The following is a 22,729-nucleotide window of genomic DNA, read 5'->3' as shown; positions in this document are numbered from 1 at the left end:
CCCTGCCCAAAGAGGCTGGCAAAATCAGAACAACCATCACAGGCTACAGTTCAAACTAGACAAGTATCCAAAGCCAGTAAAAATCCAGAAGCACAACAAATTCAAGGAGACAGCATAAAACCAGAAAACACATTTGGGGAAGAGTCGTAGCCTAGTGGTAAAGCATGTCCTTTCTCTGCAGATGGCCCCATGTACAGTGGTACTCCGCAAGACGAATGCCTCGCAAGACGGAAAACCCGCAAGACGAAAGGGTTTTCTGTTTTGGAGGCGCTTCGCAAGACGAATTTCCCTATGGGCTTGCTTCGCAAGACGAAAGCCCATAGGGAAATCTCCGGGGACCTGTTTTAAATTGCTGGCAGTCGGGAGCAAAGACTTTCGCCCACAGCCGGCCTTCAGAAGAGGTCCTGGACCTCTTCTGAAGGCCGGCGGGGGGCAAAAGTCTTTGCTCCCCCCCGCCTGCCTTCCCGGGACAGCGGAGACTTCTCCACTGCCCCGAGCGATCTTAAAATGCTGGCGGGCGGGAGCGAAGCGTTCGCTGCCGACCCCCAGCATTTTAAAATCTCCCCGGGACAGCGGAGGCTTCGCTCCCGCCCGCCAGCATTTTAAAATCGCCCCGGGACAGCAGGGGCTTTTAAAATGCTGGCGGTCGGCAGCAAAGCCCTCCTGTCCCCAGAGCTTGCGGGGCGGGAGGTGGGAAGGGCTTTTCTTCCCACCGCCAGCCTTCAGAACAGCCTTCTGAAGGCTGGGGGTGGGAAGAAAAGCCCTTGTTCCCCCCCCCCAGCCTTCAGAAGAGGTCGGGGGACAGACTGTCCCCGGACCTGGTCTGAAGGCGGTTTCCCTAGGAACGCATTAATTGATTTTCAATGCATTCCTATGGGAAACCGTGCTTCGCAAGACGAAAAACTCGCAAGAAGAAAAAACTTGCGGAACGAATTAATTTCGTCTTGCGAGGCACCACTGTATTTCTTTGTCATTGTTGGCATCTGTCTCGAAACACAACAGGGAGTGCCTCCAGGGGTGAAGTCAAACCGTTGTGTTAGCGGCACTGAAGTGGCATCCCTGGCATGCAAGCCCGGGTAGTGTGTCGGAGGCCCTGGGCTGCCCAGACAACAAGACCCCCCTCAGACTCACTGATGGGGTCCAAAGAAAAGAAGAGCAATAAGTTGGGCACTAGCTTGGCTGCAGGAGTTGTCAGAAGGAGGTGTACAATATGCCATTCAACCCTTAGGAACTCCACTCCCTAGTTGTGTAGGGTATACTCCTTAGACTTTTCTTCTCCCAAAGATATCCCACAAGGCAACAGAGGTTTGGGATCTGTTTTCCTTCTCCTAGATGGGCTACCTTCCCAGGTTGATGAGCCCCATCTGCCTCTCACTTCCTTCTACAGTACATATAGAAACTGCCTTCTTGACCATTGGAGCCACCATCGGTCTCAACTGCTCAATTTGCTGAAGCCAGTGTACTGTATACATCAGCCTTGTCCAACTCCCAAGAGACTGCAAACTGGCAGTGATCTACCCATTGACCAAAGTTGATGTCCCGCAAGGCAGCGGGTATGAATTTTTTCTTGAGATTTACTCCCAAAACCTGTCTCTCACGTATGAGTATAGCTGCAAAATTGCGCTAAAAAATGAGGTGGTCTAGGCTTGCCACCGCAGATATTGCTTACAGAACTCCATTTTTTTCTGTACAAGACAGAGAAGGGGAGGTGAAATGCCAGAGGCAGGGGCAGCGTCCTGCCATTAACCAAAGCCACTGTTGCACCTTACACTTGTTCTCGTTCTCCTGTAGGGATGAAATAAGATGCTGTGTGGGTTGTCTCTGCCCATCTCTCCTCTGGCAGGAAGTAAAATCTTTCGGAGAATACACCTTGGGGGCTGAGACAACCCTCTCCAGTTGTCTCCTTCCTGCCATCTCCTCTGCAGGTTATATTGCCAGCTGCTCAATGCATGGCAAAAGAGAAGAGGCAGGAATGCCACCTTGGAAGGGATTTTTCCATCACTGTTCCTTGTCTTCCTTCTTTTTCCACTCCCTTCTGCTACTGCTGCTGGGTTTTTACTCTCGGCTCCATAGATCTCCCCTTCCCTCCTTCTTGGTCTTTAGTTTTGTGCTTAAATGGGGGGGGGGGGCAGGGGCAGCCTCCTGTCCTTAACCAAAGCCACAGCTGTGTCTTACGCTTTCTCTCGTTTTTCCCCTCGCAGGTACTGATGGGGATTTTCCGCTTAGGCTTCGTCTCGATGTATCTTTCCGAACCCGTACTAGACGGGTTCGCAACCGGCGCTTCCGTAACCATTTTAACAGCTCAAGTGAAGTATCTCATTGGGGTAAAAATCCCCCGTGCCCAGGGATACGGGATCTTGATAACCACCTGGGTCAACATCTTCCGCAACATCACCCAAGCCAACCTCTGCGATGTGGTCACGAGCGCCATCTGCATCGCTGTGCTGGTGACCGCCAAGGAACTGGGAGACAGGTATAAGCACAGGCTCAAAGTCCCTCTTCCCACGGAGCTGGTGGTGATTGTGGCGGCAACCTTGGTTTCCCACTACGGGCGCCTGAACGAAGTCTACGCCTCCAGCGTGTCGGGCGAAATCCCCACCGGATTTATCCCTCCCCAGGTGCCCAGTTTACGCCTCATGCAGAGAGTCGCCCTCGACGCCTTCCCTCTCGCCATCGTCGGCTTCGCCTTCACCGTTTCGCTCTCGGAAATGTTTGCCAAGAAGTACGCCTACACCGTCAGGGCCAACCAGGAAATGTTTGCCATCGGCTTCTGCAACATCATCCCGGCTTTCTTCCACTGCTTTGCCACCAGCGCGGCGCTGGCGAAAACCCTGGTCAAAGCATCGACCGGGTGCCAGACCCAGGTGTCCAGTGTCGTGAGCGCCGTGGTTGTGTTGCTGGTGCTGCTTTTCTTTGCGCCCCTCTTCTTCAACTTGCAGAAGTGCGTTCTGGCGTGCATCATCATCGTCAGCCTGAGAGGAGCCCTTCGGAAATTCAGGGACGTCCCCCAGCGCTACCGCCTGGACCGAACGGATGCCCTGGTGTGGTGCGTCACCATGCTCTCCTCTGCCTTGATCAGCACCGAATTGGGGCTCCTGGTTGGGGCAGTTTTCTCCATCCTGTGCGTCATCGGCCGCACCCAGCGCCCTCGCGCTGCCTTGCTGGGGCAGATTGGGAGCACTGTCTTCTACGAAGACGACGGGGAATACAAGAACCTCCTTCCTGTGCCAAGGGTCAAGATATTCCGATTCGAAGCCCCGCTTTATTATGCAAATAAGGATTTCTTCCTGAAGTGCCTCCACAACAGGACGGGGCTGGATCCTGCGGTGGAAATGGCCAAACGGAATAAAGCCAAGAGGAAAGGGCAACAGAGTCTTGAAAAGGGATTTGAGCAGGGAGATACGACTTCACGCTTGGTTAATAAACACAGCGACTTCCAGGCTGTCGTCATAGACTGCTCTTCCATTCCGTTTTTGGACACAGCTGGTGTTAGCGCCTTAAAAGACACACTGAAAGACCACCAGGAACTGCAGATCAGCATCCTTCTAGCTTGCTGCAATCCCTCTGTGATAGCTTCCCTGGAAAGAGGGGGCTACTTGGGAAGCGCAAGCAAAGACAAGCACGAATTGCTGTTTCACAGCGTGCACAGTGCTGTCCAGTTTGCAAGAGAGAGGGAAGTTTTAATGGACAATTCAGTTGTATAGTCTGCGGTCCTCTACTGGCAGCTGAGGATTTCTGCATTCACTGCAAATAGGTTGTGGTCTTCAACACACCGAGACCTGGAGCCCTCCTTGAAGCACAGTGCGAAATATGGGACCCCTTTCAAAGTGTTCAACTTTAATGGATACCCAGTACTACAAATGCAACCCAATGTATTTTAATCTTAAAAGCTGGGTCAGTAAACATACATAGCGCCAGTTCAGACATAACATTACACCATTGTTTAGCGTGCCTGGAATGTGCTCCAGGAAGTGCTTCTCTTCCTCCATCTACAAAACCAATTTTCTGTTCTGCACCAGCTCAGGAAACCGGTTCATTCCAAGTGCAAACAAACAGGATCAAGGTGTGGTTTCAGATCCTAGTTTGGCAACCAACCTTGATTCAGAATCATAGTGACATGCCATTGTTTATTGTTATATCCGACCCAAGACATAGTGGTCCCTCAAGATTACATTTATTTCACTGCAAGGCTGTTTTGTTCTGAGAGCTATCCTTGACGAAACTTCTTGCTGGGAGGAAGCAGGTTTTATCAAACAGATAACCTCATAGATCAGTGGTTGTCAACCAGTGAGCCGTGGCACCCTGGGGTGCCTTGAATGATGGTCAGGGGTGCAACACTGGCCTTTGTCTCTCTTTCCTTCCCTCCCTCCTCTGCTGCCCTCTCACCTCTCTGCCTCCCCAAGGCTTGCATAGCAGTTTGTTGCAACAGCCCTGGCTACCAGCTCCTCAGGCGAATGGTGCCTCTGGTAGGCAACTCTTTGGGGCAAGGGGTGGGGGCAGCTCAGAGACCAGGGGCAGCAGCAGCGGCTGCCCAGAGGACTCCCAAGGAGAGGGGAGAGGAGAGGGGAGGAGGTTGAAGGAACACTCCACAAGGGTGTTCTAAAAAGGGTGAGAGGCTGCTGGCTCTGCAGGCAATGGGTGACATAACTGGGCTCCTGAGCCCCACAGGGGTACCGGCAGAGGGAATGTAGTTGGCTAAGGGAGCCATGGACTCAAAAAGGTTGAAAACCTCTGCCATAGATCATAGCTTCACTGGGCTCTCTTTGCTCACTGTGATGCAAAACGCTTGCAAGTCTCCTGCCAAGATGGATATTTTAAACATGTGGCATTTTAGGAGATGGACCAAGATACTCTGGAATCAGACACAAATCCAAATAGTGCTCATCCCTCACTGAGACATGCACACATAAGATAATGGAACCTGAACAAACTACACACTTGATTTTACCAGTGCAGCAGTACTGAACTAGCATGGACCAGCACTGATAAAGATAATGGTCTCGCCCTCCCATCTCACTCTTCTATGTACGCCTATGGGTGAAGGGGAGGGTTTTTTCCTCCACCAGAGAATGATATGTGGAGGTTGAAGGTATTCTAGCTCAGTAGATATAAATCAGATCTGTCGGTGCCTCAAACTATTTGGAGCTTCTAAGAAACCAGCACGGGTGGCGCTGAGGGTTAAAAGACAGAGCATAGGGCTTGCCGATCAGAAGGTCGGCGGTTCGAATCCCCGTGACGGGGTGAGCTCCCATTGTTCGGTCCCTGCTCCTGCTAGCCTAGCAGTTCAAAAACACATCAAAGTGCAACTAGATAAATAGCTACTGCTCCGGCGGGAAGGTAAACGGCGTTTCCGTGTGCTGCTCTGGTTCGCCAGAAGCGGCTTAGTCATGCTGGCCACATGACCCAGAAGCTGTACGCCGGCTCCCTTGGCCAATAAAGCGAGATGAGCGCCGCAACCCCAGAGTCGGCCACGACTGGACCTACTGGTCAGGGGTCCCTTTACCTTTACCTTACTCTGGAATTTGTTTTGAATACCAGGACTGAGGTCTGAAATATGTGATGTAATAATTAAAAAGTGTGCCTCCAGGCATGTGCAAAGTGCCTTCTCCTCAATCCTGAGCTAGTGCAGCCTGTTCCCACATATCTCAGATTAAGAAGCAGAGCTTTGCCTCCTATCCTCCTGGTGGTACAGCAGTACAACTGCTAGCAAATTTGCAAAGCTAAGCAGGGTCAGGTATGGTTTCAGATTGGAAGTGACCTCCCCCACCCCCCAAAAAAAGCTAAACAACTTAATTTCTTTATTTTGGGTTAAATACACGAAAAAATACGGTATATCCTGGTCTTGGAAGTTGGGAGAAGCAGGTGGGAGCTACCCAGGCCATCCGCACTTTGTGGACTCTGAACAATCTGTAAATTTGTGCTCTTCTCTCGGTTCTGCCGGCCTTAAACAAACCACTGAAAAGCCTTCTTGTGGATTTAGCAGTGCCTGTCAATGACTCCTCCTATCCTCTTTCTACTTTGGAGGGTTGGGGAAAACCCCTAGAACAGATTTAGGGGGCGTACGAGGGGAGGAGAAGAGGGAACGTTCTATTGTACAATGAGAAAGCCTTGCACTGATGGAACTATTTACTTAGCACGATGCTGAATACAATTCAATGGTTCTAGCTTAGTCAACTAGAATACCTCAGAATAGAGCATGTGAAGAATGCTGTTGTTATTTTAACTTGCAGGAACACTCAAGTGTGCAACAAAACCACCACCAGGTAATCTGTAGTACAGCCTCTTAAAACATGTAAGGTCAGCACATTTCAGTTTGCAATGTACTAACTCGGCTATTTCTTATATTTTGTGTTCTAAATCCCCTCTATTTAACCCTCCAAAATAAGTAGCCCACTGTCTATATAACCAGTTTAAGCCCTGGAAACTATTCCATAATATACATAATGATTTATCAGTGTTACCAACGTTACTAAATTAATCTGGAATCAGAGTATTGACAAAGCTTTTTAAATACACATTAAACTGGAGAACTTTTTCAAATCATAATATTACTTAGAATTTGGCAAAAATTAACAATGAAAAGGTTTTGTTTTGCTCATTGCATAGTAAACGATTGCCGCCCATATATATGCAAGTTCATTTCTTGATGTGGAGTTATTTTCTAAGCGAGCTGCTGCTATGTGCTTTGTGCTTTTAATATTTTTAAAAAATATATAATGTATTGTATTCTTGGCAGCAACTGACCTTCAGATGGACTTATCAACAATAACAAAAAAGTACACTTTGGCAGAAAATATAAAACATTTAAGAGTATTGTTGTCATGTTATGTTCTTGAATGCTATGAAGAGATCACATTCTTCCAGAATGTAGGGTGGAACTGAGCAAGAAGTTGCAAAGCTGGATTCCTCTTTGCATCCCATATGAATGGGAGCCAAGCGATAATCATTCTTTGTCATGCCATACTGTGATGGGATGATGAGCTGCTTGTGCGTAAAATCCAAATCCCTCAGAGTTTGCTCAAGTCCGCAAACCTCTGTCTGTAACGGAGCCCCTTAAGCATGGCTCCGTCAGTCGCTGGCAGATTCCGAAAGTGGTTGCTTTCGAAATCTCTTCCAACATAAAAGCTCCTTAACGGAAACACGTCTTCTGGACTCTCTGCGTGACAGTTTCCGGCGAGGGGTGGGTGTCCCTACAGGAGGTCCTGAAACCTCCCCACTACCCTCGCTGGAAGTGTCCCTGAGCCATCCCTCCTGCTCACTTTCCCTCGGATCACCTCGTCTCCCCCTGCTGGTTCCCTCTTCCGCTGCTGAGTCTCTCCCAACCTGTGTGAGCCCTTCCACCTCCCGTCCTTCCGATGGCAGTTCCCTGACACATACCATGCATGAATATCATTGAAAACGAAGTATCTTTGATACCATTGAAAAACAATACCGTTAGAAGAATAGATTTGAAAATAAGGGATCAGCAGCCAAAATAAGGGATTTTCCAGGCACAGGTATGTTCAGCTTCTGAGCCCCTCCGAGCCAAAGGCAGAAAGCCCAGCCAGCAGCCAAATGAAGCCTCAAGCGGTGGTTCCCACAGCACAGCAACCCGGCAAAGGGGATGCAGCAAGGAAAACCACCGTCACCTCTCCGCTGGGAAGCGCTGAGCAATGGCGAGTCCCCAGGCAACCCGGCCGATTTGATCGGCACAAGGCATGCAAGCTCCACCCCCCAGTCGTTCTTAGATTCCTTATTGGGTGAGCAACGCAGCCAAGCAACACAGTTGGAGCCTCCCTCCTCCCTGGCCAGCAGGGAGGGAGGGAGAGGAGCTGCTTCCTTTGAAACCCGGGAAATTTAAGGGACATCATCAATAAGGGACAGCAGCGGGACACGGTGCTGGGATAAGGGAGTTTCCCACCAAATAAGGGACGGTTGACAGCTATGGTTAGAAGAGGTCTCTAACAGACAGCACGTGGTCAGGTTTCTATCAGAATAAACCTTACTGTCAAAAACGCTTATGGTTCTCTGCCACGGAGCCCTTGCGTGTTGCATACAACCCTAAGGCATGTGAAAAGCCTTGAAGTATAGCAGAGAACCAATGAAGCCTCGTGGAAACTACTCATTTTTATATTAATAAGCTCCCAAGGCACACCATTTAGAACCCTTAAAAATTTGAAATCCCATCCCATTTGTGTCCAGCCAGGATGACTGGTACCTTCGGTGGATTTATTTGAAGGGTTAAAGTTAAATCCTTTTTAAAATACCCTTCCACCTAAGCGTTCCCTCCAAAGATGGAATAGTTCCACCATCTCCTCTTCACGCAATTTACCAGGTCAGTCCAGTTTAACTAAGACTATAGTAGGGTTGCCATACATATCCGGAATACTGCAGTCGGCAGCAGTGTCTGGACAGATTTTTTTTGGGGGGGGGGGAATTCTGGGAAAATCCGGACGTACGGTAGCTCATGTTAGGAGTGTTGTCTTTCCATAAAAACAGCTCAGAAACGGCATTTTTTTCCCTGGTGATTTTGCCGAAAAAGCTCAACAACTTTGGCAAAAAAGAAAGAAAGACAGAATTTAACTTACCTGACTTGAATAAGTTCCAGGAGCCAGTGGATTCGAATTTGCTCGATGCCATTGTGTGGCACAGAAGAAATATAAGCCAGGTTAATTATTTGGTCCTTACTGAGATCAAATAAATCTGCTTTCCTGTGTGGCAGAGGAGGACTGAAAAGATGAGGAAAGTAGTATTAATTAGAATAAAAGAGAAAGAAAAGAGTTTAATATCAAAGCCAAAAAACCAACAAATACAAAAAGAAATTAAAGCTTTGCCGACTCAATTTCTCTAATTATAAATCAAGAAATAGAATGGAAAATAAAATTAATGAAAGAGAGAAATTTTGAATCTGCAAATAAGTGTGGAAAATTGTTGGCCTGGCAATTAAAAAAGAGGCAGAAACAAAATACTATTACAAATATTGTATCTGATGGAAAATCTGTGGAAAACCCTGCAGATATAAGGAAATGCTTTCGGAAATATTTCAAACAACTGTATAAAAGAGGTAAAGAAGATATGGACAAAATTGAGCAGTTTCTTAAGGTAAATGAAGTGCAGAAAATTCCCAGAGATAAAACATCCTTACTGAATGACATGATTACAAGACAGGAAGTTGAGACAGCAATAAACCAAATGCAATTAGGCAAAGCCCCAGGACCAGATGGTTTGTCTGGCAAATATTATAAAACTTTGAAAGATTGGTTAATCCATCCGCTGGCAGATGTATGTAATAAGATAGTAATAGGGGAGAAAGCACCTGAAACCTGGAAAGATGCATATATAAACCTGATACCGAAACCAGAGCAGGGTAGATCGGATGTTAAGAATTATAGAGCAATCTGATTACTTAATGCTGTCTATAAAATATTTGCAAATATTTTGGCTAATAGATTGAAAAAGGTCTTAATAGAATATATACATAAAGACCAGGCAGGATTTCTGCCTGGGAGACATATGAAAGATAATATTAGGAATATAATTGACACATTAGATAGATTAGAGGCCAAAAGAAATTGTAAAGCTTTATTAATGTTTATTGATGCCTTCACATATATTATTTCAGCAATCCTTCCAACACCCTTGCTAGGTGGGTCAGTATTATCCCTATGTTGCAAGTGAGGGTTGCAATGGGGGGGGGGCTGTGTTTGGAGCCTTCATGCAGCCAGCAAATGAACCAGGAAGTCTTTCCATTAATGATAGCTTCCCATTTTGTACAACCAAATACAGTGGTGCCTCGCAAGACGAAATTAATTCATTCCGCGAGTTTTTTCGTCTAGCGAATTTTTCGTCTTGCGAAGCACGGTGTCGGGAAAGTTTTGGAAAAGCTTCAAAAATCGCCAAAAACCTCAAAAAAGGCTATCACACCGCGTTCTCTGAGTTGCTCCTCGAAGTCAAGTCGCAACTGTATTAACGGTGTTAAGAAAAAGGAAACAAACTTGCAAAAAACGCAAGACGTTTTCATCTTGCGAAGCAAGCCCATAGGGAAATTCGTCTTGCGAAGCAGCTCAAAAACCGCAAAACCCTTTCGTCTAGCGAGTTTTTCGTCTTGCGAGGCATTCGTCTTGCGGGGCACCACTGTATTGGTTTAATATTCTGGCTTGTTCTTATGGAACAGGAAACTATGATTAATTTAAGACTCTTGGTTTAATTACAACTAGCAAGAAGGAGCTGTGTATGCGGTTAGAAAGCTTGTGTATATTTGCTTCAAAATCCAAGTAGTTACAGTTTATTGAATTGGCTCAGTGAACAGCTTGGGTTTGCCAACTGAATTCATGGGGTAAGGTTTCTTCCCAGGCCTGCTTATTTGTTTTGTAACACAACAAAATCCTCAATAAAAACTAATTTAAAAAATAAAATAAAAGATGCACAAGTGGCTTTTGATGGCTGGTGAGTACTAGCTAAGGTACACACAGCATTCGCAGGGGCAGGGAATACTGCAAAGAAATTGCTTGCTAGCATAGTCAGTATGCGGGACGCGGGTGGCGCTGTGGTCTAAACCACTGAGCCTCTTGGGCTTGCCGATCAGATCATCTGACTGGACTTAACTGTCAGGGGCCCTTTACCTTTTTATAGCCAATATATCAGAGCTTACCAAACTTTTCATGTTGTTGTCACTCACTTTAGACGTGCATCATTTTGCGACACAGTAATTCAGTTTTATAGGGACGCAGGTGGCGCTGTGGGTTAAACCACAGAGCCTAGGACTTGCTGATCAGAAGGTCAGCGGTTCGAATCCCCATGACGGGGTGAGCTCCCGTTGCTCGGTCCCTGCTCCTGCCAACCTAGCAGTTCAAAAGCACATCAAAGTGCAAGTAGATAAATAGGTACCGCTCCGGCAGGAAGGTAACCGGCGTTTCCGTGCGCTGCTCTGGTTCGCCAGAAGCAGCTTAGTCATGCTGGCCACATGACTCGGAAGCTGTATGCCGGCTCCCTCGGCCAATAAAGCGAGATGAGCGCCGCAACCCCAGAGTCGGTCACAACTGGACCTAATAGTCAGGGGTCCCTTTACCTTTAATTCAGTTTTACTAGTAAACTGGAGTTTAAACTAAGTCCTTTCCAGCCCCAGGAGGAGCGTGGAGAGCGTTCACATGACACATCTACACACTGCAGCTGACACACTAATGTGTCGCAACACACGGTTTGGAAAGCTCTGCAATATACTATTGTCACCTAGAATCTGAGTTTTGCAAGGGGTGTATGCAAGCACAAAAAGCACAATTGCGAGAAGCAAAGCTACAGGGAACCAGGCAGAGGGCCTTCTCGGTAGTGGCGCCCGCCCTGTGGAACGCCCTTCCAGCAGATGTCAAAGCGATAAACAACTACCTGACATTCAGAAGACATCTTAAGGCAGCCCTGTTCAGGGAAGTTTTTAACGTGTGATATTTTACTGTATTTTTGGTTTCTATGGAAGCCGCCCAGAGTGGCTGGGGAGGCCCAGCCAGATGGGCGGGGTATAAATAATAAATTATTATTATTATTATTATTATTATTATTATTGCTTTTTGGTGAGCCGAGACTGGTGCTGCTGCTCCCTAATGCCCTGCGCATGTTTGAAAACACGCAGAGATATATAGTGCTAATCTCCAATGCTCTCTGACTTCTAAGAAGCTGATCCCCTGAAATGCTGTATCACTCGGGGAAATGATGAGCGTGAAAACGAGTGATGCACTGATTAAGACTGTTGGTCTACGACAGCGGGTAGGAATCAGGATTCAAATCCCACTTGGTCAGGAACCTCCCTGGGACAGTCACTATCTCTCAACCTATCCTACCTCACAGAGATGTTGGGAGGATAAAACAAAGGGGGAGGGAACCGTGTTGTGTTGCCTTGAGCTGCTAAGGGAGGAAAAATGGAGTAGAGTTGCAGCAAATAAATTTGCAAGAGCAAAACAAAACCACGTGCTGCATACTGCTTGTGCCCTGCATAAAGTGGACTTCTTTTGATCGTTAGTAAATATAGCTCCTAGACAGCATCTTAAAAAGCAGAGACATCACCTTGCGAACAAAGGTCTGTATAGTTAAAGCTGTGGTTTTCCCAGTAGTGATGTATGGAGGTGAGAGCTGGACCATAAGGAAGGCTGATCGCCGAAGAATGGATGCTTTTGAATTCTGGTGCTGGAGGAGACTCTTGAGAGTCCCATGGACTGCAAGAAGATCAAACCTCTCCATTCTGAAGGAAATCAGCCCTGAGTGCTCACTGGAAGGACAGATCCTGAAGCTGAGGCTCCAATATTTTGACCACCTCATGAGAAGAGAAGACTCCCTGGAAAAGACCCTGATGTTGGGAAAGATGGAGGGCACAAGGAGAAGGGGACGACAGAGGACGAGATGGTGGGACAGTGTTCTCGAAGCTGCCAGCATGAGTTTGACCAAACTGCGGGAGGCAGTGGAGGACAGGGGTGCCTGGCGTGCTCTGGTCCAGGGGGTCACGAAGAGTCGGAGACAACTAAACAACAAAATATAGTTCCTGTCTTACCAATATCCTGTGCTTTTCCAAAAGTGCTTCAATTCCCTTTCGGTCTGTGACACGTCCACATTTATCAGGAAAGCCCCAAAGGCTACTTGCACTGTGAGACCCAGGAGTATGGCGAGGCTCCACGCCCTGCAGGATCTCATCCGACCCGGAGAAATTAGCACCCAAAGGAGACAAAGACTTTTGCGCCCTTCCATCGTGTGTTTCCAAAGCACTCAGCGGCGCAATCTATGCCTCGCGCAGGGGATGGGGAGGCGCTGCGTCTCCTCTCTCCCGGCTGTCACTTTTACGCTGCCTAAATTCAAAGTTCCCGACTTTGGATCTGTGATCCTGGGTCCCAGCGACGGGGCGGACGATCCCTAGAGACGCAGCCTGTTGCAGTTTTCTTCCCAAGTTGCAACGAGGCCCCCCCCATCCACCCCTTTTTTTCTACGGCACATGGTCGCTCCTGTTTATTTTACTTCCTGCTTTTCTCTTCCGCGAAAGAGAGGCGCGGGAAGTTGCCTTCTCCCCAAAGCAAAGGCGAGTCCGATCATGGGGCTTACTCGAGGGTAAAGCTGCAGGCTATGGCTCACAACACGGGGCGGGGGGATGCAAAATGAGAACACAAAATGCATAATAAAACGCGTACCTGACAAACCGCCCTAAGGGAGGGACCGGTTTGCACCATAGCTGTCAACTTACAGATTTGAAAATAAGGGACCAGCAGCCTCGAAAATAAGGGATCAGCAGCCAAAATAAGGGATTTTGGCTTAGCTTATACAGAAATCTGGCACTGGTTGAGCCATTCTGCTTTGGCTGCCCCTGACTGTGTTTTGCAGGGGGTTGGAGTAGATGATCCTACGGGTCTACAACTCCGACCAGAGAAGAGGGGCAGACAAAACTGATGAACGACGTCGAGATGGCAAAGCTTACAGGCAGAATTAGAAACCAGGAAGAGGACCTCTTTAATAATGAATGGGGAAAGTTTATAATTTATTGGAAAAGCTATTGTAAAGATTGGTAGGATTGACAGAAAACCTGTAGTAAAAATTTGAACTATGGATGGACAAATGATTTATAAAAATAGAGTTATGAAAGGGGTGCAGAGGGGGAAATCACTACATTAAGATGCTGCACTGGCTGGAGGGGATGCTAAGGAGCACGTCGGGGCTGCCGTCATCTTGGAGCGAAGAGTTCCATCGGCCCTTCCTGGTTAGAGAAAGAGGGAGGGAGGGAGAGAGACTCTCGCCCACCAGCCCAGCATGAGGCGGTTGCTGCGCCGCCGTGGCTGCTGAAGCGTCGCCCTTCTGCGTCCCTCCCCATCCCCTCCTCTTCCTCCTCCCTCAGGCCGCCTCCTCAGCCGCTGCCGCCTCCGGCTTCCCCTGGCAGTGCGGCGGAAGTCTCGCAAGAGAGGGGCTGCCCGTCCACCCGCCCGCCGCCACCCGTCTCCTCACGATGCGCCCCTGAGGGGGAAAAGGGAGAGACAAAGATGCGGCAGCTCATGCGCGCGCACGCTCTCTCTCGAGGAGGACCCCGAGCCGCTGCTTCCCTCCCGAGCCGTGCAAGCATGAAACCCGGGAAATTTAGGGGACATCATCAATAAGGGACAGCAGCGGGAAATGGCGCTGGGATAAGGGAGTTTCCCACCAAATAAGGGACGGTTGACAGCTATGGTTTGCACAGAAAATTACGGTGTGCCGGTCGGTGTGGGGGTGGAAGTCCCCAGGCTACAATTCGAAGGGAGTTCCATTCAAACTAATAAGAATTGTAGGTTTTGGAAGGGACCCCAGAGGATCATCTAGTCCAACCCCCGCTCCCGCAAGGCGGGAATCTCAACACGCGCGGTTCCCACCTCAAACCATACCGGACTCTGCTTAGCTTTGCAAATGTACAAACTGTAGAGTTGGAAGGGACCCCGAGGGTCATCTAGTCCAACCCCCTGGGTAAGCATCTGGGTAGGAAGGGAGCCCATTTTAATTATGGGATTTTACTTACAGGTAAAAACCCTGCGATCTTAAAAATGGCACAGGAAAATAAGGAACACGGGAGGCTGCATAGCTGTCAACCGTCCCTTATTTGGTGGGAAACTCCCTTATCCCAGCGCCATTTCCCGCTGCTGTCCCGGATTGATGATGTCCCTTAAATTTCCCGGGTTCCATGCTCGCCCAGCTTGGGAGGGAAGCAGCAGCCTGGGGTCCTCTGCCTCAAGAGCTACCGTGTCTCCGTCTCTCCCTTTTCCCCCTTGGGCGCGTCATGAGGAGACGGGTGGCAGCAGCCCCTCTCTTGCGAGACTTCCGCCGCACTGCCAGGGGAAGCCGGAGGCAGCAGCAGCGGAGGCAGCCTTAGGGAGGAGGAAGAGGAGGGGAGGGACGCAGAAGGGCGGCGCTTCAGCGGCCACCGCAACCGCCTCATGCCGGGCTCTGGGTGGCCTGGGCGAGAGTCCCTCTTCCTCTCTCTCGAGCGGGAAAGGGCCAATGGAACTCCTCGCTCCAAGAGGATGGCATCCCCGACGTGCTGCTTAGCATCCCCTCCAGCCAGTGCAGCATCTTAATGTAGTGATTTCCCCCTCAGCACCCCTTTCATAACTCATACTTTTATAAATCATTTGTCCATCCATAGTTCAAATTTTTACTACAAGTTTTCTGTCAATCCTACCAATTTTATGTGACTGTTTGCAATAGCTTTTCCAATAAATTATAAGCTTTCCCCATTCTTTATTAAAGAGGTCCTCTTCCTGGTTTCTAATTCTGCCTGGAAGCTTTGCCATCTCGACGTCGTTCATCCGTTTTGTCTGCCCCTCTTCTTTGGTGGGAGTTGTAGACCCTTAGGATCATCTAGTCCAACTCCCTGCAAAACACAGTCAGTGGCAGCCAAAGCAGCAGGGCTCCATCAGTGCCGGATTTCTGTATAAGCCAAGCCAAAATCCCTTATTTTGGCTGCTGGTCCCTTATTTTCGAGGCTGCTGGTCCCTTATTTTCAAATCTGCAAGTTGACAGCTATGGGAGGCTGCCTTATCCCCAGTCAAACCCTTGTTGGTCCGCACTGACTCCCTAAGACGTCACACAGGGGTGCTCTCTCCGCCCTACTGGGGGATCGAACCTTCTACCCAAATTCAGCTCTGATCTATACAGCCTTTCCCTGACCAAACCCCGTTGAACTCAGCGGGATTTACATGAGTGACGTCGCCTTCTGCCAATCACGCTTCTGCGCCCCTTTGCGTCTCCGCCTTCCACCTCGGCACCTACATCCCCTTTCCCTCCCTCGCTGTTTAGCTTTGAGGGCGGCCAATCAGCGCTTTGCCCACACCCATTACGTCACCGCCTTCCACCGTGCGGAGCGGACCATCCCCTTTCCCTCTCTTGCTGATTGATTGGCTTTTAGTGTGGCCAATCAGCGCTTTGCCAAGCTTCCGTGAGCTCCAATAGAGGCGCACGGAGGGAGGGAAAGAAACGCCCTTCGCCGTGGCCAATGGGAACCGGAGGTGGCTTGTTGATTGCTCAGTCCGACGTCCAATCAAGAGGCGCGGTGGCGAGAGCCTGTTGCTAGGCGGTTCCTTCGCCGTTTGTTTTGAATTTTGGCGGCGGTTCCTTATTCGGAATTCTTCGTTATTTTAATTACCGGTGATGGCGAAGCCGGCGAGGGAAAGGTGAGAGGGGAAACTGAGGGAAGGAGGGAAGCCGAGGGCCTCAAGGGGACCCGAAGCTGAAGGCTGGGAGATTCAGGGCGAAAGGAAGAAAGCTAAAAAGATTGTTTAATTCTCCTTTCAAAAAAAAAATCCCGACGCCTTTCTGTTAGGCATTAATTATGTTGACTGAATTACCAAAAAGCCTAAGAACACTTTTTATAATAATATATATTATTATTATTATTATTATTATTATTATGTTGACTGAATTACCAAAAAGCCTAAGAACACTTTTTATAATAATATATATATTATTATTATTATTATGTTGACTGAATTACCAAAAAGCCTAAGAACACTTTTTATAATAATATATTATTATTATTATTATTATTATTATCATCATCATTATGTTGATTGAAATACCAAAAAGCCTAAGAACACTTTTTATGTATGCAACCGCAGCCGCTAGGATTTTAATAGCTAAAAACTGGAAAGGCGATTTAATCCCCACAAAAACTGACTGGCAAGCGAAGATGATAGAATATTTAGAACTTGGGAAAATGACTGGGAGAATAAGAGGAAAATCAAATCAGAAAGTAAAGATTGGACAATATTCAAAGAATATCTTTTAAAAGCACTGTGATAATGCAGTGCTCCTGACAGGTTTAGATTGCATCTTGAAGGGTAAGGAAACTTTAATAACAATAATTTATTTTGGTAAGTAACGGAAGAGAGTAATAATAAAGAAGTGCATATAGAATAATTTGGTGTAAAAAGCACAATGAGGTGAGTCGGAAGTTAAAGTGTGTCTAATGTCAAAGGATATGTTGCTAGTTAGTGGTTTGTGTATGTTTATTGTTATTGTCTATGTTTGATGTAAATTGTTTTGTAATAAAGAACTTTTTAAAATTATAATAAAAAAGAAAGCTTTGAATTGTGCAGTGAGGCTGTGGAACTCCCTGCCACAGGACTGCGGTGGTGGCCACTGACTTTGGTGACTTCAAATCAGGACTAGACAAATTCAGGGAAGGTAATGATGAAGTGTTAGGGAAGGATGGGAACATGTTGTGCGCCTTTGGGGGTCGTTTCTCCGCCTTTGGTCCCCACCCTGCACTCAGCTCTCACCTGTGGCTCCTACAAGCTGTCAGCATGCGATGGGGGGGCCATGTCCCAGGAACGACTTTGACTGGCTGCCTAAACCAGACGAGGGCAGCCGCTGAGTCTCAAACCCTCATTGAGTTAGGAGCTGCCCTGCATTCAAAGACAGGATCCAGTGGATTGCGTTGACAAGACCAAGAGTGAGGCCAATGGGCAAGAAGGGAGTTTCTGCACCTGCTGTCGGGGGAAGTGAGGGGCAGGTGGGGCTCGTCAACCTGGGAAGGTAGCCCATCTAGGAGAAGGGAAAACACTGATCCTAAACCTTTCAGGAGCTGTGTTCGAAACTAACCAGCTGCATTCCGGGCAGATCAGAAACTTATAAAGGGAACGTTTCTGAAGCACAAGTCATGTAATATGGTCGAACAGATGCCGATGTAGGAAACGGAACAAAATCGTGATAGAATGAAAGCAAGGCTTGGAGTTTCTCATGTGCCATTTTCTATTTTATTATTGTACAGTGAGGTTTTGGCCTCCTCCCTAGTGAATAGCGTGACCCAAGCTTTTGGAAAGCTTGTAGACTTATGGAACGAAATGGGTATCGGCAGAGAACTGCAGCTGGAGCGCATGCAGACAGCTAAGGCGCACATTGAGGTATGGAGCAGTGTGTGTGATTTGTACTCCAAATGCTCTTAAACAGTTGACTTAATTTTGTTTGTCAGTTTATATATTAATGGGTTTTAGGGCCCTCTGTGTTTTATTCCAAATAATATTTTGTTGCTTTAAAGCAGCGGTGTGAGTTTTGGGGAGGAAATTCCAATTTCTAGGTCCGGTGCTCAGACTGTTGCTGGGAGGTAAATCTGTTTTGTTCTGTGCTATTTACCATGTGAGTCTTTACATTGACACCCTCCTTCCTGACACTATGACCCAGCTCTCCCAAGGAATGAAGGGAGCTGTATTTCAGCAACATCTGGAGGGACGCTGGTTCTTGAGCTAGCAGATCCTGAATCTTTCGATTAAGTTGCAGGCCTTCATATCTTTGCTGACAAAATAATGCTCACTAACTTGCATTGCAAAACTTACATGGGTTGCAGCAGTTGGCTTTTATTTCTGCAGAAGTGACAGTTTATTTTGTTCTCTTCAATTGTTTACAACAATTGATCCAATGCACAGTTTCTACTTGATTTTGGAGACCCCTGCAGCAAAGATGTAAAGGGCTTACTTAGACAGTCAATGACTGGTCTCTTCCTAAGTATAAAATGGGTAGGGCTAAATGCAGAGACTTAAGAAAATATGGTCCAGCTCCCAAAGCACCTGGTTAAATATCAATTATCTCCATTTTTCGATCAACCTTATAGTATTTACAAAAGGTAAAAGCCAAGCTGTCCGCTGATAGTTATCTGAAACACATCAGTCGATGAAAAGGAATGTGAAGAAAGAATTTGATTACTACTCATTTTATAGAAACTTCTATCCCCCGTTTTCCTGATGGCTGGGAGGGGGTTATTTGCTACTGACAAGTAGCTGTGTGTAAACATGGTTTAAAGCCAGCCAGCTAATAATTCAAATACAGGAAGGTTCAGGAACCCTACCAGACCACACTCCAGTTACTGAGTTTGGGAGATTGTAGTTTATATGTCAGAAACACTTCTTCTGTTACAGACTTGAGTGCTGTGTATTTTAAAATGCAGAACATTAATGTGGCACAAATTCTTAATTTAGCTATGGGTGCAATGCTTTAATTTGACAGTTAATAAATCTGATAAGGAACTGTACTCACACTACTGTTGTATGGGTTTTTGGATAGACTCTGTTGAATGAAATGATTGAGGAAGAAAGCAATTTGAAAGAAAAAATTGAAAATGACATTGAAATACAGAAGTCTCAGCTGAATATCGTGAGATATGAACTCAAGCTGGACCCCTACCAGGCAAGTTGCTTCACTGCTGCTTATTCCGGATAACAAAGCACAAAGATGTCACTTAGGTTGCAGTCCTATACTTGATATACCAGGGAGCAACCCTCATTAAGTTCAATGGTGCTTACATCTGATTAGACTTGTATACAATTACAATGTTAACGACAATGGGCTGATATCTGCCACCATGATGAGTTTTTATTCTCAGCACTGTTTTCTGTAATTACCATTGCATTTGAAAATGTGGAGCTCTTGCTTTGCACGTGTAAGGTTTCTATTGAACACTTGGAATCTCTAGAGCCCTCTGACGGGCATAATTGTAATTAATGTGATTCTTCAGAGCTGCTTTTTACTGCTGTAATGAATTAAGGCTTTAAATATTTGGTCTGGCAGCTGACTGGAAGGTTACTGTTCAAATACAAATTCTGTTTCGGTACAGACCTGTCAAAATGTGATCTTTGCTCAGTACTGCCACTCACTGTAGTGTCAATACAGGCATCCTTCCACTTATGCATGGCACCAGGAAATAATTAAATGATTTGATTCAAACCTGGAAATGGCGAGAGAGAGCTGGAGAGTCCGTGTGGCTCACAAGGAGACCCTCCCTGGAAACCAAAGAGGATGTCAGTGAGAGCATAGGAAGCCCCAAAGAGACTGGAGGTGCAGCAGGGCTTTGTTTACGCTGCTCAGCCTCCCCGCCTACCCACAGCTGATGTGCGGGGTAACGCAGCAGCAGCAATTTCCTGCATGTCCTCCAGCCTCCTGCCAGCCCCAAAGTTTCAATTATAGTTGTGGGTGTTTTTGGATACAGTATATTTTGTGTGGATTGAAGAGAGTGTAGCACCCTGCTTGTGGTTAACGCTTAGCTGGAATGAAATATTCAACGCAGCAATAGAGAATTTAAAATAATTATTTATTTGTCAGACAAATAAATGAGAGGCACAGTGGTATATGGTTACCAAGCTCTGGCCTGGCCTCCTGCCATTATGGCCAGCACTTATATTCCCTTAATCCAGCCCCCTTTGCTCCTCCTTGGGCTGCCTCTGTCCAATCAGCCTGGTTGGATTTCCTATTGGCTGATTGCTATAACCAATCACAAAAAGATACACCCATATCCTTCTGTCCTTATAAGGAACACAAACAGCTATATATTGTTACATCTATAAATGACAAATAAGTAGTAATATATCTTACATGTGTCTCAACAAGGAATCTTAATTACCAGCTCACCTCTTGCCCTCCCTGCCCTATTGCCTTCTAAAACAAATGGTTAATCTTAAATTTTTATCTTAAACATATGTCAAGGATCTTGAGTTTCACATCAACATTGAAAGATATCCTTCATTTGAAGGTTTCTAAACAAATGTCTGGCAGCTAATATATCAGGACAGCATTTGATGGCGTCTTCTTGTCTGGCAAGAGGCTGGACTGGTGGCTGACTTAATTTCAAGATAAATACAACTCTTCTAGCATTTGTTAAATCCTTTGCATAATTACATTTAAGCCAACATATTTAATACACAACACAGATAGCCTCTTAAAAGGAATAAGGCCTTTTTAAAGTAGAGAGAGAAAGAAAGAAAAGGACTCAGTTTAAAACAGTTTCAAAAGAAGGCTCTTCAGTTCACATCCCCCCCCTTTAGCAAGCTGCTTTTCCCATTATCTGTTTAAGGAAGAAACAGCTTTAAAAAGACTTCCCAGCTAGATGCTTTAAAAAGACTTCCCAGCTAGATGTTTTTTCTCCCATTTACCTCTGGCCTTAGAAAATACAGCTCAAGGTTTTAAGAGAGGCCCATGGTATCATTTTACTATTTGCCCATTCCTAATTATATTTATCTCTGCCTTTGTTATCTTCTGTAACATGTAGGGTCAATGTCCTGCTTTTAGTCTGTAATTTCAGCTTTTATGACTTTGAGAATTGTTTTCTGCTATCAATCAAAAAGGGGGCCCCTTGTCTTAGGAGAATGGCCAAGGTTTTCTCTGCCTGGCATTGAAACATTTGAAAATCTTTTAGGCTCTCTCTAATATACAAGTCCTGATCAAACATTAATAAAATGCAGGCTTATGCCTGATGCCTCATTCCCCCCTTTCAAGCTCAAGGACCTTCGTCCCAAGTGTCCTTGATAGCTTGACCTTCATCATATTCCTGAGGTAAAGCTCTGTATAGGGCCATGATATGAGGTAGAGTTTCATTTGAAACCATCTTGCTAATTGTACTTCTAAAACATGAAATGATACATGGCATCATACATAAAACCATTACCACTACTGTCAAGAAAAACAAGCAAGACAATAGTATCCCTTTGAGTCCTGTGACATTAGGTAACCAATTGGTGAGCCATCCCATATCCCATCCTTCCCATGTTTGTACTGGGACATGTGCTATATTCTCCATTTTTGTGGCCAACACACGGATTGCCTCACCATTATCTGAAATGTTAAAGCAACAGGCATTCCCTGTCAAGTTCAAGACTCCACATAGGCCTCCCTGCTTGGCAAGTACATAATCCATTCCCATTTTCAGCTGCAAAATGGCGGCTCTACTTTCATCCAATTGTTGTGCAATAAGTCTCAAACTCCGGGCCGTTGCATTGGTTACAAGTTCCACTACTGCTTGCAATCGAATTATTCTGTTTAGATTATAAATAGGATCCCGTGCCCCTTGTATGAGCTCACCAGGATTCCAGGAGGCAGGATCATAATAGGCTATAATGCGCTCTGGTGGCCAATCATCAGTACCGCTCCAACTTTGGGTACTTCCTCCTGCTATATGAGAAATATCAGCGTTTCTTCGTGTACGCTTGGGCAAATTAGTAGGCATAATCCACATTGGTGGTAATACCCATCCCAGGAAACAAGTCCCACTCCATTTGGAGGGGAGTTTCTTGTATGCCCATTCTCCACATATCCACCACAACCATCGTGTCTGAGGTCTTTGGTACGTGGAGTACAGAAGGCGAAATAGCAAAAGAGGTAGAGAGTTCACAGTGCAGTATGTTAGATTGCCTTTTTCTGTCACAGTTATGTTCCATACCACTTTCCATGCATGAATAAAAGGAGGTGCACAGGGCAAGGCATCCCGAGTTCGATAGGTAGTATCGTGTGCCCAGGTATTCTTAATATTATCCCAAGTATAGTGACAATGAGAAGAGCCTATCATGGTAGAATCAGCTGCATCTGATGATTTATGTACACAGAATTCCCCTTGTACAGGTATAACTCGTAATGGTTTAGTTGAGTTCCATCCGGGGAAATTCTGTACTTCTGTTTGGTGTGGTATTTCGCTTACCATACCAATGGCATCTAATGGTATCGGTAATAAGGGCATACCTCCCTCTGAATCATCTGGCCCAAGAGAGCAAACAAGGCAATTGGTCCTATTTGCAACATTGGCTACCATTTCAGCTAAACCTACCCACATATTGTGGTCATGGTGGAATCCATATTTAGTCAATTTGGCCAGATTCAAGGACCCTTCCCCTTCCCAAGGGATCAGGATTAATAATAGAATCATGTTGATGTCTAGCATATGCATTCCTTCCACAAAAGATTACCTTATAGTGATAGCAAATAAATATTAGTCCCAATATAATTC

The 22,729-nt window shown here is 46.4% G+C and overlaps 3 protein-coding genes across 13 annotated transcripts in view; 2 read left to right on the top strand and 1 right to left on the bottom strand.

The window, feature by feature from the left end:
* Positions 1 to 6,811, top strand: part of SLC26A1 (solute carrier family 26 member 1) — a 52,729-nt gene extending 45,918 nt beyond the window's left edge. For all 9 annotated transcript variants that reach the window (XM_083481761.1, XM_083481767.1, XM_083481765.1 and 6 more), the window contains one exon: positions 2,202 to 6,811. In XM_083481761.1, the coding sequence (XP_083337887.1) occupies positions 2,202 to 3,704 (1,503 nt within the window). In that variant the 3' untranslated portion in view covers positions 3,705 to 6,811. The remainder of the gene's footprint in view (positions 1 to 2,201) is intronic.
* Positions 1 to 13,099, bottom strand: part of IDUA (alpha-L-iduronidase) — a 63,999-nt gene extending 50,900 nt beyond the window's left edge. Inside the window, exons 1-2 of the mRNA XM_083481796.1 lie at positions 12,515 to 13,099; positions 8,568 to 8,708 (exon numbers count right to left, since the gene is read on the bottom strand). Coding sequence (XP_083337922.1) covers positions 8,568 to 8,708; positions 12,515 to 12,708 — 335 coding nt within the window. The 5' untranslated portion in view covers positions 12,709 to 13,099. The remainder of the gene's footprint in view (positions 1 to 8,567; positions 8,709 to 12,514) is intronic.
* A 2,944-nt stretch (positions 13,100 to 16,043) lies between these two features.
* Positions 16,044 to 22,729, top strand: part of LOC310696383 (protein regulator of cytokinesis 1-like) — a 29,683-nt gene continuing 22,997 nt past the window's right edge. Inside the window, exons 1-3 of one of the 3 annotated variants that reach the window (XM_083481854.1) lie at positions 16,044 to 16,139; positions 17,738 to 17,870; positions 19,024 to 19,146. In XM_083481854.1, coding sequence (XP_083337980.1) covers positions 16,117 to 16,139; positions 17,738 to 17,870; positions 19,024 to 19,146 — 279 coding nt within the window. In that variant the 5' untranslated portion in view covers positions 16,044 to 16,116. Of the gene's footprint in view, positions 16,140 to 16,645; positions 16,806 to 17,072; positions 17,152 to 17,737; positions 17,871 to 19,023; positions 19,147 to 22,729 lie in introns of those variants that run through there. The other 2 variants (XM_083481855.1, XM_083481856.1) reach the window with 2 other exon arrangements.

The sequence above is a fragment of the Podarcis liolepis genome, assembly GCF_965112155.1.
Source record: "Podarcis liolepis genome assembly, chromosome: 17".
NCBI lineage: Eukaryota > Metazoa > Chordata > Lepidosauria > Squamata > Lacertidae > Podarcis > Podarcis liolepis.
Note: the sequence above shows the minus strand (reverse complement) of the source record. Positions and strands in the feature narration are given on the sequence as shown.